General features: G+C 33.0%; 2 protein-coding genes across 2 annotated transcripts in view; both read left to right on the top strand.

Moving 5' to 3' along the window:
* The first annotated feature begins 75 nt into the window (after positions 1-75).
* On the top strand, positions 76-6,604 carry LOC144839130 (60 kDa heat shock protein, mitochondrial-like). The gene is made up of 11 exons (XM_078694441.1): positions 76-223; positions 627-817; positions 983-1,318; positions 1,516-1,705; positions 2,145-2,313; positions 2,481-2,580; positions 3,171-3,278; positions 3,441-3,578; positions 3,876-4,050; positions 4,891-5,069; positions 5,584-6,604. The coding sequence occupies exons 2-11, from the start codon at positions 638-640 to the stop codon at positions 5,752-5,754; spliced, it is 1,746 nt and encodes a 581-aa protein (XP_078550567.1). The 5' UTR covers positions 76-223; positions 627-637; the 3' UTR covers positions 5,755-6,604.
* A 562-nt stretch (positions 6,605-7,166) lies between these two features.
* The window catches only part of LOC144841402 (adenylate cyclase type 5-like), a 37,499-nt gene continuing 24,919 nt past the window's right edge, over positions 7,167-19,746 (top strand). Inside the window, exons 1-2 of the mRNA XM_078697727.1 lie at positions 7,167-7,423; positions 8,911-9,799. Of these exons, the coding sequence (XP_078553853.1) occupies positions 8,921-9,799 (879 nt within the window). The 5' untranslated portion in view covers positions 7,167-7,423; positions 8,911-8,920. The remainder of the gene's footprint in view (positions 7,424-8,910; positions 9,800-19,746) is intronic.

A 19,746-nucleotide genomic window follows, 5' to 3' on the forward strand; every position in this document is an offset into this window, starting at 1 on the left:
AAATTTACGTTTCATAATATGCGGATGACCTTTGAACGACCTTAGAATGCGCAAGTAGGGCCCCAACAATTAAAGGCCGGTGTTTGCGCACATGTTTTCTTGTATCGCTCGCTGATCGGTTGTTGTAGGCTCAAATCATCCAGGGAAAGGTTCCCGTACAAATCTCCATAAAATTCACCACGTTTTACAAAAATCTATTAAATTTACACATTGAAATAAATATGTAAGTATTATATTCATTTTCTACAAACATTATAAGCCGTTTTTCTTTTGTAAATACGTGTTCGACTGGCGACTATTTTTAATTAAGACTAGCTAGCATAGCAATCCACCACACGCACACGTGTGTTTAACCGGGCTCCAGCCGTACTCGTCCTTTATCAGAGTGTGCAAGAGAATAGGGCTAGACCTAGACTACAGACTAATATCTTTTGCATTAATAATATTGATATATGAATATGAAATAAATAGGCAACACTTACTCAACAACCAAGATATTTTTTATTTTAGTTAACTCAATGGTAAATAAATTAGGAATTAAAAATGTAAATTATTGTTTTAAAAATGGTCAGATTAAAGTGTGATGAATGTATAATTTATTAGTAATAGTTTCTTTATTTTCACAGAAAATTTAAAAATGCATCGTATGAACAGCGTATTGCCAATGGCTTCTCGCCAACTCGCATCCAAGAACATAACACCAGCCTTAGCACGAGGTTATGCCAAAGACATTAAATTTGGACCTGAAGCCAGGGCAGCTATGTTACAAGGTGTCGACCTCCTTACAGATGCTGTTGCAGTAACAATGGGACCAAAGGTGCTCATTCAGCAAATTATGTTTGTAATTCTAGAACTAACTTTGTAGAAATTATGTTGTTAGATTCTGAGACAAATTATGAAACCACTCTTTTATTTCTATTTATGAAATGAATGCTTTAAATCTGTGTTTCATATTAATTATTATTAATGTATTTATTTTCAGGGTCGAAATGTCATCATTGAACAAAGCTGGGGTGCACCGAAGATCACAAAAGATGGAGTGACCGTTGCAAAAGCAATTGAATTAAAAGATAAACTACAAAACACAGGAGCTCGTCTTGTCCAAGATGTTGCCAACAGCACGAATGAAGAGGCAGGAGATGGTACCACCACAGCCACAGTCCTTGCACGAGCTATTGCCAAAGAGGGATTTGAGAAGATCAGCAAAGGTGCTAACCCAGTTGAGATACGCCGTGGCGTCATGATTGCAGTCGATGAAGTTGTCAATGCTTTGAAGAAATTGTCAAAACCAGTAACGACCCCTGAAGAAATTGCACAGGTTAGACATGCTTTCAGTCTTGGAATTATTGTCACGAATATATTATCTTTTATCTTTATCATTATCCACTATGAAGTGTTGGTTTCCGGGGGTTGACTGTATGACCAATTATTAAAATTGCTTAAAGAAATTGACCTTTTTCAAATGTTCATCCAGTGCTTACCGTATCCATACACATTCTAAATAATTGTTTTCAGGTTGCAACAATTTCAGCAAATGGCGACAAAGAGATTGGTAACCTGATCTCAAAAGCCATGAAGGCAGTTGGACGTGATGGTGTTTTGACCGTCAAAGATGGCAAGACACTGCAAGATGAACTGGAGGTTATTGAAGGAATGAAGTTTGACAGGGGATACATTTCACCATATTTTATAAACACAAACAAAGGTAATTGAAAAATCTAAAAAACACTGAGCACGTTTAATGATTTCTTTTCATGTTTATTAGCTTGATTTGGTTAACCGTAAAATAGATAGGAAAGCCTTTTTTGTATATTTATTTATAATTATTTCTTTATACTGGGTAGCCTCTTCAATCAAAGACTGTTCTCCCAGAGGGCCCAGTGAATGGCTGTGTGTAACTGTGTGTGTACTGGTACCCCTACTAGGTTCTTTAAAGTGCACATGAGCTAGATATGTACACTGGTTTATAGTCAAACCCTTGCCGATGTTATGGCTACGTTATAATGGTTCCACTGTCTTAACCGCTTGGCCACTCACTCGCTTGATTCATAAATAATTAAATGATTCTGCCATTATTATGCCACGCCTTCTTTCTCTATACACTCATCAAATTCACCATTATTGTGTTAAATGTTTTTAATCAGGACAAAAAGTCGAATACCAGGATGCCCTGTTGCTGCTGTCAGAAAAGAAGATATCTGGCGTGCAACAGATTGTACCAGCATTAGAACTCGCTAACCAACAAAGGAAACCACTAATTATCATAAGTGAGGATGTGGATGGAGAGGCACTCAGTACTCTTGTATTGAATAGGTCAGTGCAAGTATGGAGTGTTATTTTGCAATCCATGTGCCCTTGTATGTTTTAATGAGTTGAAATGTGGTACATTTACCAACATACACAGCAAAGTTCTTGCAGCATCTTTTGACATGCAATGTCTTGTTAAAATCAAATTATGTTTACCTTTTTTCTACTTACAGGTTAAAGGTCGGCCTCCAAGTTTGTGCAGTCAAAGCACCAGGATTTGGGGATAACCGAAAAAATCAGCTACAAGACATGGCCATTGCTACTGGTGGAATGGTGAGTATGGCAATGTTGTGTTACTATACAGCTCTCAATGGTTGAAAGCAAGATAGATGAGAGGGATGATATCACCCCAACAGGCCATAGCCAATACTGACTGACTGAGAGTGAGTGAGTGTGTGGCTGAGAGGGATGATATCACCCCAACAGGCCATAGCCAATACATAGCCAATACTGACTGACTGACTGAGAGTGAATGAGTGAGTGTGTGGCAGAATGGAATTGTAATCTATTATATCGGCAAGGGTTTACTCGCTCCATAAACTGTAGGTCCAGTTAAATAAAAAAGAATATTCGTGTACGCGTTAAAGAACCTTGTTCATATTTTGAGACGAGTAGGTTGTACACAGAGGAGAAGCTGCCTTAACTGACTGTATTGACATCTAACTCCAAAGCACAATGATCTATTGTTGAGCAGCGATTGTTGGAATGGAATGAAGTATACATCATTATATAGCGCCCTTGTTCAATGATAAGTCATTTGTTGTTGCTACGAATGATGAATTGTATCGCGTCTTGAATTACTGAAACTGAGAGAATTAGTATTTGGAGATAAGAATAACATTTGGTTTCGCACTGTGTTTTAGGTATTTGGTGATGAGTCTGTGGAAACAAAGTTGGAGGAGGTGCAACTTCAAGACTTTGGAAAAGTTGGTGAGATTGTCATCACCAAAGATGATACCTTGATCCTTAAAGTGAGTAAATTAACATTAATTCTTTTCTGCAATAAGGAATATGATTATGATTACATACACAGTCAACCATTGTTATTTAGAACTTACATGGTTGACTGCAGATTGTTTTAATATAGTCCAAAATATTATATTTTGCTTGATTTATTTATGTATTTGCTACAGGGAGGTGGAGACAAAGCAGCGATCGAGAGTCGAGTTGATGTGATCAGAGAGCAGATTGGAGAAGTAACATCAGAATACGAAAAGGAAAAGTTGAGTGAACGGCTCGCTAAGTTATCTGATGGTGTTGCTGTACTTAAGGTAAAACGCTAAAGAAGATTTCAAGTTACACTAAATCCTTCAAGTCTACTAAATATTATGAAAGAAAAGTATGTTCAGATTGCCAAAGTTATTGTATTGTATCGCACATTGATCAAAGACTTGAACATGGGGATGGATCAGAGGTCGTTTTTGATGCTACAAATTTTCATACAAGTATTGAGTTTCAAATGCCAAAATTATTTCATCCATCCGAAACTGAACACTTTGTTACACCACAAATTAAAAATACTCTAGTATTATGTCGTTGATTTGAACCAAGCTTTTAATTTCATTAAGGTTGGCGGAGCAAGTGAATTAGAAGTAAATGAAAAGAAAGATCGAGTAAACGACGCCCTCTGTGCAACACGTGCAGCCGTGGAGGAAGGCATCGTACCTGGAGGTGGTACTGCCCTCTTGCGTTGTTTGAAGGTTTTAGACACCCTAGTTGTGGAGAATGATGATCAGAAAACTGGTAAGTTGGCACCAAAATAAAAAATAGTGCTTCAAAAAAATTATGTGAATGAGCTTAGCATTTTTAAAGCCATTGTCCCTGATTATCAGTGCTATATCGCCACAATGACAATATTTGCCCAGTATCAAAGGAAAATTTGGTAATACAGCTTTTATGTGTATCCTATGTGGTGCATGTATCATGTAAGTTATTTAGGGGTTAGGTTATGAGCTACGATACATGTGGGTGGGTGTGTATTTCGTCTATGCCTAAATGCATCAGTGATTTTATGGTATGAAAAAAAAATTACCTTGGGATAGATGTAATTTCTACCAGCTTACATACTAACAATGACTCATTAGTCCAATGAACCTGATGGTTATTAATTTATTTATTATAATTTATTGCCAAGGATTGCCATTAGCGAATTTCATTGCTATACCAATATGGCAAACAATACACAACATGCTCTACGCAGTTTTACGAAGTCTTTAGGAATGGAGTTATTTTTTTATGAGGAAAAAATCCTGACATCCGACAGGATTTGAACCCCGAACGCTGGGATTGGTTGGTGAGCATCTTGACCACCAAGCTACACCTCCACTCATCCACACTTCATATATACACTGTAAATGGAAATAAAAAATCAATAGCTGTCTCCTTGAATTATTCAATAATTGCAATTTTATAAGTGCACTTGGGAAAAAATGTTGAGCATTATAAAGTCAACCTTAACACTATATATAACACTAATGGTAATGTGATAGAATATTAATACCTCGCCTCTTGAATGATTAATTATTGGAAATTGATATGAATGCATTATTTATGAAACTGAAAGTTTTTTTTGTTGTTTTTCAGGCGTTAACATTGTCCGTCGTGCTTTACGAATTCCATGCCAAACAATTGCACAGAATGCCGGAGTCGAAGGACAACTAGTTGTTGAGAAGGTCTTAAACGCTGAAGATGACATCGGTTACGACGCTTTGAGGGATGAATATGTCAGTATGGTTAAATCTGGAATCATTGATCCAACGAAGGTGTGTACAAATAACATACATTTGCCAACATATTCTATTCTCCAAAACAACAAAACCAAATGTTAATAAGTTTGAATGCCACAGTGTTAGCTAGACTTTTTACTTGGCAAAATACAATTTTGCCAATTATAGTACTGCTTTGTTTGTACTACAATTTTTAAGTTATTATTCTGAATTTTTAGGTGTAAATAGGTATATACTTACAGCATATGCCTATTGAAATTCAAGAAAATCGGTTCATTAATAACTTCACCAATAAAAAAAGAAAATTTGTATTCTTTTAACATGGGCCGAAATATCTACATGCGCCCTCTGTGGCAATATTTTGCCAAGTACTTCACTTGGTTTCTGAGTGCTTTCATTCTTGTTCTTGTTCAGTAGTGATTAAATACAGTTATATGTTAGTTTTATTAGTAGTGTTAGGTGTAGTATTAGTAGTGTAGAATTTGTAGACCTCGTAGATTTCATTGTATTTTTACACCTAGTTATACACTGCTTGTTTTGTATTGGACAGGTTGTTAGAACAGCTCTGGTAGATGCCTCAAGTGTAGCATCCCTTCTATCAACGGCAGAGGCTGTAGTCACAGAATTACCAAAAGAAGAGAAAGATGCCATGCCAGGAATGGGTGGCATGGGAGGAATGGGCGGCATGGGAGGAATGGGAGGCATGGGCGGTATGATGTAAAGCCAAAATATCCATTTTATTAAATATTAAATTTTTATGAAGAGGAACTGTGAATGGTAAACATGGTGCTGTGTGAGAGTGGACCAACGCGGTAACACTTCAGAGACATGTGAACAAAACATGAACATCAAGAGGCTTGTTGAGTAACATCTGTATGACGTCAGATGATGCTTTGTAGGCGAATTATTTTACAGAATACTTTATAAATTTATAACCTCCCTATTCCTAAAGGAATTTGCACATGAAAACAAACACTGCCCTATCTTCCTTATTTGATGCAACAACAGTACAATAAACATAGGTATATCCCAGTATAGAATACAGATTGTAAACACTGTCAAAAATGTTTTGTATATGATTAAAAATGTGTTAATAAGTTTTGATTTAAATTTAGCTTTACACCTACTTGTTGTATCTATTTTAAGACCCGTCATTGTCTGAGATGGTGAGTTCTGTGAATGCTATTTGTCCCAACAAGTTATGTGTAAAAATCTAATTAGTTATTAATAGCAGATGTGTCTGTTAAAAGTTGTTTACACAAAATGACTAGATTGTATAAGGTGATACAAACAAAAACTGAATGAATAAACTCATCTAGTAATCACAATACACATGTATTATTGAACCAATAAGGATGTTTTCACACCTTGTATTGTTACAAAAATGTCACCCTTTATACCTAACAAATTAATGATTTCACTATGATGTTAATGTCCCTCTAACCCATGGTAATTCCAATATTATAAAACCTTTTTTTATTTATGTGAAAATGATATTAAACAATGTAACTGTTTACCAATGATTATTAATTATGGGGAAATTAAAAAAACTATTAAAGCTACTAAAATATTTTGTGTGCTGGTTTCAATTTGTGACTATACAGAACAGTACGGTAATCAAATCCCTCATTTTATTCTGTACACTGCGGCAATTTGCAGACTTTGCTTTTTCGCCATTATGTTGTTACACGTCGGACCTTTTTATTTGAATTGCCCCGTGTGGGATGATTAAAGAATTTTGAATTGTGTACAGCTAAACTAAGGAAGTATAAAATAAAGCATTAGTCCTATTATTCCTGTCATCTAAGATCGGAAAAATGAAATTAACCATATTTCCTTATTTTATTCTCAATAAATCTTTCATATAGGCCTACAAAATATTACACTTGCAGGCTAAATGGCAAAATTGCATACGTCTACACAAATTTAAATATCTGATAGAAACACAAAACAAAAAAAAACATTTGAAATACACGGGGAAATACAAAAAGAAATCAATTCATTATCTGGCCTAATTATAAATTTAATTTAGAAAGTCTAAACGTAAAGAGCAACTAATATTGATCAATATACACGTTATTAAATTATTAACGCATCAATCGATTTTTTGAAAGTTCTGAAAATGAAGAAACTTTAAAGATAAAAGAGGGCGTTCTTTGGCGTAAGTCACTGATTTCCTTAGCAACGTTGTGAAATTGTATGCTCCACCATCATTCTGTGTAAATAAGTCCGTGCGGAGTGGTGTGTTTCTTTCTTTATGATCGTGCAATGTTTGGTGGAGTGGACAATGTCAACATCTATATCCGGCTATTGTGTAACAAAATATAAAGTATTTTCGAACTATTTTATTCCTAAATCTGATGGCATGTAGACGACGAGTTACGAAAAAAGTAAGTAAGTATGCTTAAATTAAAGTACTAAAAGGCCTTAGACGGAGGCCTGTTGTTTGTGTTGTCTGTCGGAAGTGAATGGATGTTGTGTGTGGGCCTACTATCGGTACGTATGACAAAAGGACATTCGTGTTTTGTAAACAGACCATCATATAAAAGAAAATGATACATGCTTTTAAATGAATCCGTGCTCAAGTGTACAGCATAGTAAGTCTATAACAATAACCACGTTTTCTGTTTAAAATGTACACTACTTTTGGAAGTAGCCTATACTAATAGGCTAAGTACTGTATTGTAGGTGGTAAGCTTAAGATGAGATGGGCTATTCATTAGAATTAAGCCTGATGTAAATAATGTAAATAATGTAAATGTAATGTGTATAGTTTTGTGAATCAGTTTCTTTTGTTATTTGTCGGTAAGGTTTTAGAAATTTAAACTAAAAAAACAGGAATCTTAAATTCTTATAATCATAAAATTACCTACAGTTCAGTAAAATTCTGTATACTAGGGCCTATAGTTTTGATTTTTAGCGACCAAATAAATATATATAATGGTAGTTGGCATCAAAATCATGTTTTTTCTTTGATGTATGATTCTGTGATTCTCTGATCAAATTGACCTTTTGGTAATTTCAGTTCTCTTACTGCATTAAGGCACTTGGTATTTCATGAGTAGCATGGACAGACAACGTTACAATACATACATATCTAAGTTTATGTGGCTCACAAAATTCCACTTCTGAAAGAGTCTACGTTGTGGTCCCTCAAGTGCTCTCATGTTCATACCTTAACTTGCACGCATTATTAAAAAAAAAATTAAAAAAAGTCTTATGCATTTTCCAATTGATTATTGCCGTCTTACGCAAACCTCGGCAAAAAATGCTTATTACCCCATAAATTAAGTATTAAGCAATGTTGTAATGAATTATGAAAGTTGTGTATTTATGGTGCTTTTTTTTTAAAAACTGAAATCAAACTTATTAACGATAACGATTATAGGCAACAGGTTATATAAGTCAAAAATGCTCTCCAGGTGGAATGCCATCCTGAGATGAGTAGTAGTAATAGTCTTGTTTATTTTTAATTCATTTATATGTAATTTTACTTTCTGTGGACCAAAGATTCTGAAATAAAAGATTGAATGAATGAATAAATATTTAGTTTTCAAGGCCGTAGCGAGAGGTTAAAAACAGACGAGGCAAAGACGCTTTAAATATAATTATATAAAATACGATGAGCTGTGCTAGGGGATTGAGGTGGGTGGTGAAAACTGAAAATTTCTGTTTTCTTGTTTGGTCTGCCTCATGCTGGCTACGGCCCTGGTTTTTAAAACACATAGTGATGTGAATTAGAAAATACAGCTCATTTATTATTCACCTGTTTTATTTTGGCATTTAAACTCTGTCGAGTTTGATTCAGAATTCTGGATATTAGATTCAAAACGATTGTGTTATTCACTCACAAATTATATTTTTCTTTACCTTTCAGAACAAAAGTCATGGAAACTAATGATGCCGTTAAGAATTCACGACCGTCTTCTTCGTCAAGTTTGATAGGAAAACACAAAAAGGCGTGGGATTCCAGCAAAAAACAAGAAAACGCAGATAACGGATATAATCAACAAAACAATCGAACAAGTAACAAAAATGTACGCTATCACAAAGACAGAAGAAAAAGCGAGTTGTCACGACCTCCGAGCACAACATCAAAAAAAGCGTGGGATGAGCCAAATGATGTTGAGAAAGCCAGCAATAGTGGAATGGACATCAGTTTTAATTCGGTTGAATTACATGAGAAAAACGGGCATGCGAAGGTACAGATTTTAGAATGTCACAATGAAACTAGAGGTTACTCTTTTACGGAAATCATCGCGACTGTTTCTAAGGTGTTTCGCTCAAAAAAATTTAAATCGGTGAAACTTGAACAACTGTATCAGAGGTACTTTTTTGGTTTAAATCGTAGCAATTTGTCAAGTTACTTATTAATGGTTAGCTTATTATGTCTCGTTCAAATCCTCTGTCACTACGTGTCAGGGTATTTCAACATTTACACGGGAGTTTGCTTAGGTATGTTTGTTCTTCTGTTCATTGCAATATCTGTTGTGTGCAATAGGAATTCATTTACGCAAAAACAATTAAAAATAAGTTGTTATTCTGTACTAACGATAATGTGCGTTGTGATTAGCATTGATGTATTTAATACAGAGCCTCAAGATGCTTCAACAGGCGTTTGGACGACTTTATTTATTGTATACATGACGTACGCGCTGTTACCGCTGCGTATGCGACTTGCAGTATTCGGCAGTATCGTACTAGGACTTGTACAAATCATATGTGTTGCAATTGGTAATAAGGATGATTCGTTTCTATGGCGACAGGTAAGTCTTTTTGATCCTTTAAAATAGTAATTACTGTTGTTGCATTGTTATGATGATGATACGTGAATATCATCTTTGAATTCATTCATAATGCATCATCATCAATTTAATTTGTAAAACCACTCTCTCTCATGTCAGTATTAAACTCTCTGGAGCAGTTACATGACTTACGACGAGTAGTTCAACTTGGGGTTCAAAGGACCTACAGTAGATCGAAAAACATGCTCTGGAATCTAATTCATGGATTGTTTACAATTTTCAAAATTGGCAAAAACATTCCATTTCTTTGGAAATGGTTTAACTTAAAATAAATTGTCTTTTAATTTTCTCTCTATTATTACAATTTTCTTGGTGGATGGTTATGTAACTCTATCAGGTATTGCATTCTATTGTACATGGAAATATGAATGCATTTATTTGCTATTGTTGTCTCATATCATACTGATAATTTATAATTTTTTATTCCTCGAATCAATAATTAATAATGACAATAATGACTTTATTGCTCTCTCAGGTTACTCTACAATTACTTGTAGTGTAGCTTGCATTTCATTTGAATATATCTGTGTTGATTACTATGGTGACATAAATTAGATTTAAGCTATTTCATACAATTTTCAACAACTGTATGAAGCTTGCAAATAAAAAATGCTAAATGCAGACTTTCCAACCTTCCCGATTTATCCGGGAGCATTCCAATTTTTTATCTGATCTCCTGAATAATTAACAAAATCTCTAGAAATTTTTGTTTAAGAGAAAAACATTTTTCAAACTCACAAATTCTGTCGTTTAGGCTATGTATTTAATACATTAATTACAACTGAAAGTTGCTAGTTGATGATTGAGTCTAATTAAATTCCTTTATCGAAATCAATTTTTAAAACCGGTATGTGACGATTTTGAAGACTTGAATCATTTTTAATTTGGTTCTTTTTGGTTTCTGTTGTCAAGAAAATACAGTTCTTTCAAAATACGGTATTCAAATTCGTAAGCTCTTGCTCTAGAAACGGGCTCTATAATTTGGTGTCCAGTTAACATTTCACCAAACTCTTTCACTGAACGAAATGTTCAAACGATATACTCTATAATTGATTACATCGCTATTAAAACAATATTTTAAAACTAAAATTTGAATAATTATTTGCAATTGTGCTGAGGGGCAAGAATTCAAAGCTAATTTACAATCGATAAAACCTTGGTACGTCGAGGCTTATCGCATTTTCTAAATTCATCATGTCCAATGATAAATTACATGACAAGATAAAAGATACATTGTTTGTTTTGTGCCACTTGGTAATGCACATATTTGCATAGTAGTAATTACTGTAGGTGAAGTTGCCTGTGTATTTAGTAAACAACAATAGGATTCTTTTAAAATCTGTGTACATTTCTAATAACCTTGTGGGTGACAGTATAGCATGTGTGATAAAAATAAGATACAAAATACAAAATTTACTATACATATATTCCAGATGGATTTAATACATTGATAAAATATAAACATTTGATGTATCCTATTATTGTATTATGGATTTAAAAAATAAAATCAGGAACGGATTACTATAAAACAGTTTTTACTGATGGTCCAAAGCCATCTTTATCAGTTGGATGGTCTTACTAAAGCCACCCCTGTTAGACCATTGCTATAAAACAGTCTTAGCAAAGACCGTGAACAGTAAAAAATTGAGGATGCACTTTATGCGTAGAATAACAAATAAGATAAAGTTTGTTAAGCTTGCTCAATCCACAATAATGTTAATAATCGGTTACATTTCAGCGCAAGAAAATCTATTGTCTATATAAAAGATTCGTTCTTATATGATCTACTGTAAACACGGAAAACGCGTTCAATGTGTTGTCTTTCACGATCAGTACTACCGAGGTATATTTTATCAGCAACAACATGTTACCAAAACAGGTTTAATACTGATTTAAGACTCCTTCGAGTAGCCTTTAATTTTAAAGACTGCTTACAGGTTAAACCGCGGTATAACAATGGTCTATAATATAAGACTACTTGCTACGTCACGAATTATAGCCGGCTAAGCGCTAAGACCGGTTATAATCCGTTTTTAAAGCAATCTACCCTTGTACTTTTTAATATGAAGGCATCAAATCAAATCTGTAGTATTTTCATATTACTCTGTTAATTACTAAGAATATTCTTGTTATTGCAATCAACAAATATTTTTCATAAATAAACCATAGATTTATAATTGTCTTAATTTCTGAAACAGCTCTTGCTGTAGAAAGTTCGTAAGGACATACAGTATTCAGAGTGATAAAAGTATCTTATTGATATTTTAATAGTCGTATAATGACTATAAATAACATCTAAAACCAAAAAAAATAATATTTATCTACTAATAATACTCCGTATTAAATTTAATTTACAATATTATTTGTGAAAATAAAGGATGAAATATTATGTATTTATAAATTGATACTGTAGTTTAATTTTGTTTATACATCGATAGGTACTGTAATTGTTCGTCATATTATTTTTATGGATTTTGTAAAATTGTGTGTTACTGTTAGTCATATTGAGTATACAGTAGTAATTTTCTACTGATTGTAAATTAATTTCAGAAATTACTGCTAAATTTGCTTACAATGTGCCACTTTTACTGGTTTAAGGTTCTGTAATTACGTCTGATTAGTTGCTAGAATGCACGGTGCACCTCTGGTAAACATTGAAATGCTGATTGTGCGAAGTATGTTGTGGTCAGTTTAAAACGTGCGTCAAATCAATTAAAACGAGTGTCAAATCAATTAAAACGCGTGTCAAATCAATTAAAACGCATCATATCCGATGTACAGTAAACCTCCCAAAATTGTTACCTTTGGGGTTGGAACGTCTTCCATTGATACTATCTTGACACATTACTGCAGTAATCAATTACTGCAGTAATACAGTTAAATGATCCCTAATATGACAATATGCAATTGTATATTGACCATGAAACCAATATACTATTATGCCCATTAGTGAACCTATAAAGGATGTGATTGGCAGGACAATGTACTATTGAATTAAAGTAAATGGATACATTATTGGTCATTTACCTGATTCATATCAATAACAACAGCATTAGTAAATTGTTAAAATGCCCAGATTCGGTTCATTTATCTATTTATAGAATCTGTGAACAATCTGTTACTAGTTTGTCCTGGTGTAACCTGTAACAATAGAGACAGCTTGTTAATTAGAGTATGTAAAATAAAGCAAACAAACATACAGCATTATACCGCCATAAACAACTGTGTTATTAGACCTTAACACTGTTTATATTGATTTATATTATGCTGGTGATTTAATCTTCCCTAATAAATATTTATAATCGCATTAAAATAAATAAGTTAATAGAAAAAAATACTGATAATTAATACACTGTTGCTTAAAATTGATACTTATGATCGAAAATAGTACTGAAATAGTAAATAAATAATAATGGTATAAAAAATGCATTTGAATTTCACAGCCTGATACACTTCCATGATAGACAATTAAATTTCATGCTCTTGGATGTGTATGAAAAATAAAAAGGTTTAATATTTATTTGTATTTTATTTATGACAGTTTGGAGAGGCCAGTAGCTGTTAGGCTACTTGCTAATAAAGCAGACTCCCTATTAAATAATAATAAAGAAAAACATATACACAAGATGAAAAAAATTGAAAGTTTAAAATAAATTTAAAATATTTATAGATAAATAATTCTACAATACAAATTTCCATATCTGTTTGTAAAACAGACATCTATTTTGCCTGCGGAGCCTGGCTCTTATAATATTCTTTGATTACTATGAAAATGAGATTTTTCTGCCGTTGGTGTGACTATCACATGACTCTCTGAGTCGCATACAAGATAAGGCAAAATAATGTTGAGTCTAAATTAAAATGCATGACTTGAATTTTAAACCAGGTTTGCATAGTACGATGAGGCAGTAACACTTCAATTGTTCAATTGCGATGCGTTTTATCTGCTTTTAGATATAGTATCTTGCATGAAAAATTATGTGCACTAGCTGAGTACATATGTACATAGACTGAATGTAATTTTAATTGTCTACAACTAGGTAGCCTAGGTTGCTTTGAATATTAAATATAATTTGATGATTTGGTCAACATCTTTTACTTCTTTTTCATTTTCTTCTATGCAATTATCATTATTCACTTTGTAATTTCTAAGATAATACATTAATAAGATTTGGACAAACGACCCTGGGATTGGTAGCTGTTATGATACAAACTTTGATGGATTGGACACCCAAAGTTGTTTAAGTGTTGATCAATAAAAGATGTTGGTAAACCCATAGACAATAGACAGTGGCGTAACTAGGTTATGAGCGCTCACTGGCTAAACTCAGGAGCCCCCCGAGCCTATGGGTTGCACAGGCAAAGACAAACGTTTAAAACAAAATCATGAACAATAAGAAATATTAACTGTAATTAATTGCAATTTCAAAATGAAGTTATGCAAGATTGTTTAAACAAATTTCCCGAAGATTCAAGGTAAAGTTTAAATTTACCAATTTGAAAAAGAAACGCACTAACAAATATTTTCTGTACTGACTTGAAATTAAAGCACTTGGAATTTACAATGCAAAGATATCAAGATCTTAGACAATTTATGACCAAACATAGATTGCATTTTGTAGAGTTTTATGGTTTTTCCTCCGGGTATTAAAATTTACAGTGCTAACATTTAGAAAACAAAATATCATACTTAAAAATTCTAGTATCTGTTTTGTTCTGAAAGCTTGCCTTTTCTTTATGACCTATGTAAAGACAATTTTTAGCATGTGATATCTTTTATTATGAATCGTAATTACTAATCCTTGGAAGTTTGATGGCATGGTATGCAATTGCACCTGTTTGGGATCTTTTCAAATAATGTTTGATAATAGAGCAAGGGAAGAGGGAAAAGTAGTAATGTCTGCTTCAGAGTTTAATGGCAAAGGGTGTACAGTGATAGTAATGTTTTGAGGCATCTGTGATGCTCGACGGCACCACCGCCAGTTTGCCTGTCTTGTGCAGACAGATCTCACAGATTTGTAAGAAGGATGTGTGGAGGAAGGGGGTTTTTGGTGTTCATTTATAGACATCCAATTATCTATTCAATCAATCAATATCATTTATTAGAGCTATACTGTATAAAAAATGCAAAAAAACTGCTAACCGTCTCGGCATGGATGGCATGGTATGCAATTGCACCTGTTTGGGATCTTTTCAAATAATGTTTGATAATAGAGCAAGGGAAGAGGGAAAAGTAGTAATGTCTGCTTCAGAGTTTAATGCCAAAGGGTGTACAGTGATAGTAATGTTTTGAGGCATCTGTGATGCTCGACGGCACCACCGCCAGTTTGCCTGTCTTGTGCAGACAGATCTCACAGATTTGTAAGAAGGATGTGTGGAGGAAGGGGGTTTTTGGTGTTCATTTATAGACATCCAATTATCTATTCAATCAATCAATATCATTTATTAGAGCTATACTGTATAAAAAATGCAAAAAAACTGCTAACCGTCTCGTTTACATAAATCTTGTGTCTCAAATATTCTGTGAAAGTTTTGATAACATTACATTATACCCGATAATCTTTTTTCTATATTTATACCTGGCGTGACAAAATAGTGTGTTTTGAGGTTTTGTAGAGATTGTCATTAAATTTTTCTAAGTTACTATAAATACATTAATCAATTCACATTGTTTAACTTTGGTGCATCAGACAAGAGTTACTGTTTTGTTGTTTGTTTTTTTGTATTAATCTGTCTGGTACTTTCCAAAGATGATTTATTTTCATTCATTAAATATTTTTAATTGATGGTTGATATTCTATAATTACAATGTCATTAATTCACCATTTGTGTTTTTATTGTACAAGATGTAAGATTAATAGTTTTTTCCCAAATTTTGTTTATATCTAATTTTCTTTTTAATTGATATCTAAAGTAACAATATCATCAATTAAAAGTTTTATTATGGTTCAAGTTTTACAGATGGTTTAAAAAATGTCCTTAGAATGATTAAAACCATGCAAAAGGTTGAATAGCAATGTTAAATGACTGTGCAGTAGTTAATAACTACAAATTATATCAATGACATTTCTAAATAGATAATCTCTTGTTCATCAACAAGTAATAATCCATCCATAATTACTTTTAACCTAAAATTACAATATATCAATTCAATATCTAAAGGGCGTTCAGGCTTAGCAATTTACCTGGCTAAGTTACCTTCCCCCACAAAAATTAGCAATGATTGGTCCAATTGGGTGTAAACTAAGCTGGACACGCCCATACTGGAGCAATTTACCAAAATGTGTTTTACATGCATAATATTCAATTCCAGGTGAATGATTGATCAGTGTTTTACCTTTAAGTTTGAGAGGAAACAATTTGCATTGTGTCCGCTTATTTCCAAAATAAACATTTATGTAATTATGTGATTACAGATTTTCATAAACGCTTTGAGCAAAACAAATAATGTTTACAAATTTTCTATTTTAGAACTTTGTGCATGATTACATTTTTTAATAAACTGTTACACAGTCAGAATGATGTTTTGATGTTACTCTTTAGGTTGAGTGATTAATTCATACGCAAATTAATTTTGAATCCTCAAATGCTCAATAAGTGCTCAACAAGCTTATTACTTTATAGGATGCCTGATTTGTTTTTGTTTGTTTGTACTACTGTTTGATCTTTTTTGTTAGGGTTACATGTTTAAAGCACTTGTGCTTTAATTTTGTATCCCATTCCATTATCATATTATTTTTATTGTACTTGAATATGTTTTTATTTTTGATTATGGAGTAAAAATGTCGATGATTGATTGATTATGTTTGAGTTTCAGTGAAACCATGTAATTTATCCATATTTTGTTTTTGTTCGAGTTAGCAACAATCTGAAGAAGTGGATAAACAAAATTAAAATGAATTCTATAATTGTTTTTTGTTTGTGTGTATATTTTATCAACTATTTTATTCAGTTGCCATGTTGTTCTCGAGTTTACAAAAGTGGGAAAAGGTGTGGTTCCAAAACAATTAGAAATCAGATTTTGAATAAAATAATATTATGTATGGTAACTCTTACGAATTAGTTAGCCAGGCTGCAATAACATAATCAACAAGTACACACATCTTTGGTTCTACACATTGAACGAGCTAACATGAGCCGGGAGAAAGAGAGTTCCCAACCTGGCATGCTCCTTTTATTTGCAGGATGTGCATCCTCAACAATGTAATATATCAACTACAATATCAACTACAATACCAGCAATATTTCAGCATACGAAAGTTGTCAAGTGATCTGTACAATGAAACCACTCACTTGATTCCATCAGTCAAAATTATTCGTTATTTCTAATATTTTTTACCTTCCATTCAAATTAAAAATTAGCATCACATATGTTGTGCTATGGTTTTAATGAAATTGCAGTGTGCCAATCTTTTTAATTTATGTTGTCATGACAACTCTTCCACTACCTTGATATATAATGATTACTTTTATGTGAGAATACAAATATTATGTGAATGTTTATTGTCCTATAAAGTTGATTGTTAATTATGGTATAAAACTGTTTTTATTCAAAATGATTTGTTTCTATATAAAAAAGTATATCTTTTTTAAGCTCTGTCTACACTATCAGACTTTATGTGACAAACAAAATGTGATATGTGCCCATATATGGACAGGATGATTTCATATATTTGGGTATGTTACTACCATATTTGGACACATCACACTTTTTTTGTCAAAATAGTTTGATAGTATAGACAGAGCTTAATAGGAATATAGTTTGTTTACTAGATGGTGTATTCGCTCACCTTCTAGTAAGTAATACCAGGGGAGAGTTAAATTACACTCTAATTAATGTAATTAATTAATAGTAATAATAGTATTAATAGTAATTTAACTCTTCCCTGGTAATACACAATGTTTCTTGGAAATTGTAATAATTCCTTAAGTAAACCTGAGCCCCACAGGTTGTGGAAAGGATTTTCTTTCCAAGGAACATTCTGGCCCAAGACCATTCTGACCCACGACCATTCTGACCCACGACCATTCTGGCCCAAGACGATTCTAACCCAAGACTATTCTGTCCAAGGAACATTCTGTGGCTCAGGATGTTTCAGCAATTTTTTAAGTTGGCTACCATATAATTATTGTTTAAATGCTTTGCAATGATGAATGATGTTGGTCTCTTGTACTGGATGATCTCAATTTAAAATCTTTCATTTTAGTTCTCCTAAGAGAAAATTATGGAAGTTCAATATCGTATAGTCAAACGTCCAACACACTGCGCCACACAACATTACAATATAGATACATTCTAATAAAAAGAAACATATTTCTAGATGAAATTTATAAATTAAACATACAAATAATGAATGTTATGAGTTGCGGATTACTGATTACATACATAAACTGCTTATTAATTATGCTTGCAATTGTCATGACAACCAGAAGCTTTTATATTATTTACAAAACAATTTTCTGGGAATACAGGTCTATGATATCACAATAAGCTTAAGACTAATCACCTGTTGAAACACCTGTATGTGTTCAATATACTCATTATAATAATAATTAATACATTTAGCAGGTGTCTTTTGATAGCATTATCATAGATTAAATGGAACTGTGAAGGACATGTTCTGCTGTAGTAAGCTTATGTACAACAGCTACTTACCCATCTTAGCGAAATTTACAAACACATGCAAATAAGGGAGATTTTTGACCGTCATATACAAATAAAATAATTTAAAAAGAAATGCAGCAGCAGAAACAGGACCGTAGAGTATATCATAACTGAAGACCGACATACTTTATTTGCATATGACTATTTAGAAGTCTAAAGCCCCTTTCACACAGAGCTGTAAGACGGTAATATTGCGGTAATTCGCGAACGCCAGCTTATGTGTGAAAGCCTGATCTGTGTGAAAGAGTCTACAATATAATGCCTGCTTATGCAGCAAAGCAAGGATAAATTCGGGACATTTTCCTTGATTGAGAAAGACTGTGGCAATTATTTTAGGCAAAATTATTAGATTATATCAATATATATATATTTTTTTAGGTTAGTGTGTAAATAATACAATGGAAGAATACGGCCAATAATAATAAAAATATAACAGATGTTGGTTCAAAGATTATTTAACTTGCTGTAATGTACGTAAGCCTAGGCCCTAGTTAGCATAGTTCTAGCAGGAACATCCTCCGGTGCGCATGCCTGGTGCTAGCTCATAACAGCTTCTGATAATTAAATTCGCGTCTATTTGTAGGCCTAATAGATTTTGTTTCTGTAAAATGGCCATCACGATCGGGCAGTTATTTTTTTCTAAAAAAGTTACTTTTTTCTAAAAAAGTGCGACCTCTATTTTATGAAGACAGTAATCTTTAAATATTGCGCCTTTTACACTGTGGCCTTTCACACAGAAAACGGTATAATTACCGTATTAATATTACCTTCTGTGTGAATGGGTCTAGACCGGCAATAATACCGGCTTGCTTACTGGGAGATTGCCACAATTCTATGTGAAAAGGGCTTAAAGTAACGGCCTCTTAAATCAATAGGTGGCAGATAATTAATGCAATCTGGCTGCAGCATAATTGTTATGGCAGAGGAATGTCCTGCTTAGTATTTTATATCTTACAACACAAAAAATTGAATTTTATCTTTGCTGTTTACATAAATCGATAGCAAATGCATTAAAGGATGATCATTTAGACATGAAGTAAAGATTCTTATGTCTTATGTAGAGATTTAATAAACAAACATGCCATTTTCTGACTTAAAAGGATATTTCCTGTCGATTTTGAAAACCATAAAGGAAAAGAAAATAAAAGATGGAAAAATATTTTACTATACTAGAAATTGAAAGTAGGTAGGCTGTTTGAGGTGATTTCAAATTGAACCTTTGCATACTATACTATAATGCAAA

This window comes from Antedon bifida, chromosome 4 (genome assembly GCF_963402885.1).
Source record: "Antedon bifida chromosome 4, ecAntBifi1.1, whole genome shotgun sequence".
NCBI lineage: Eukaryota > Metazoa > Echinodermata > Crinoidea > Comatulida > Antedonidae > Antedon > Antedon bifida.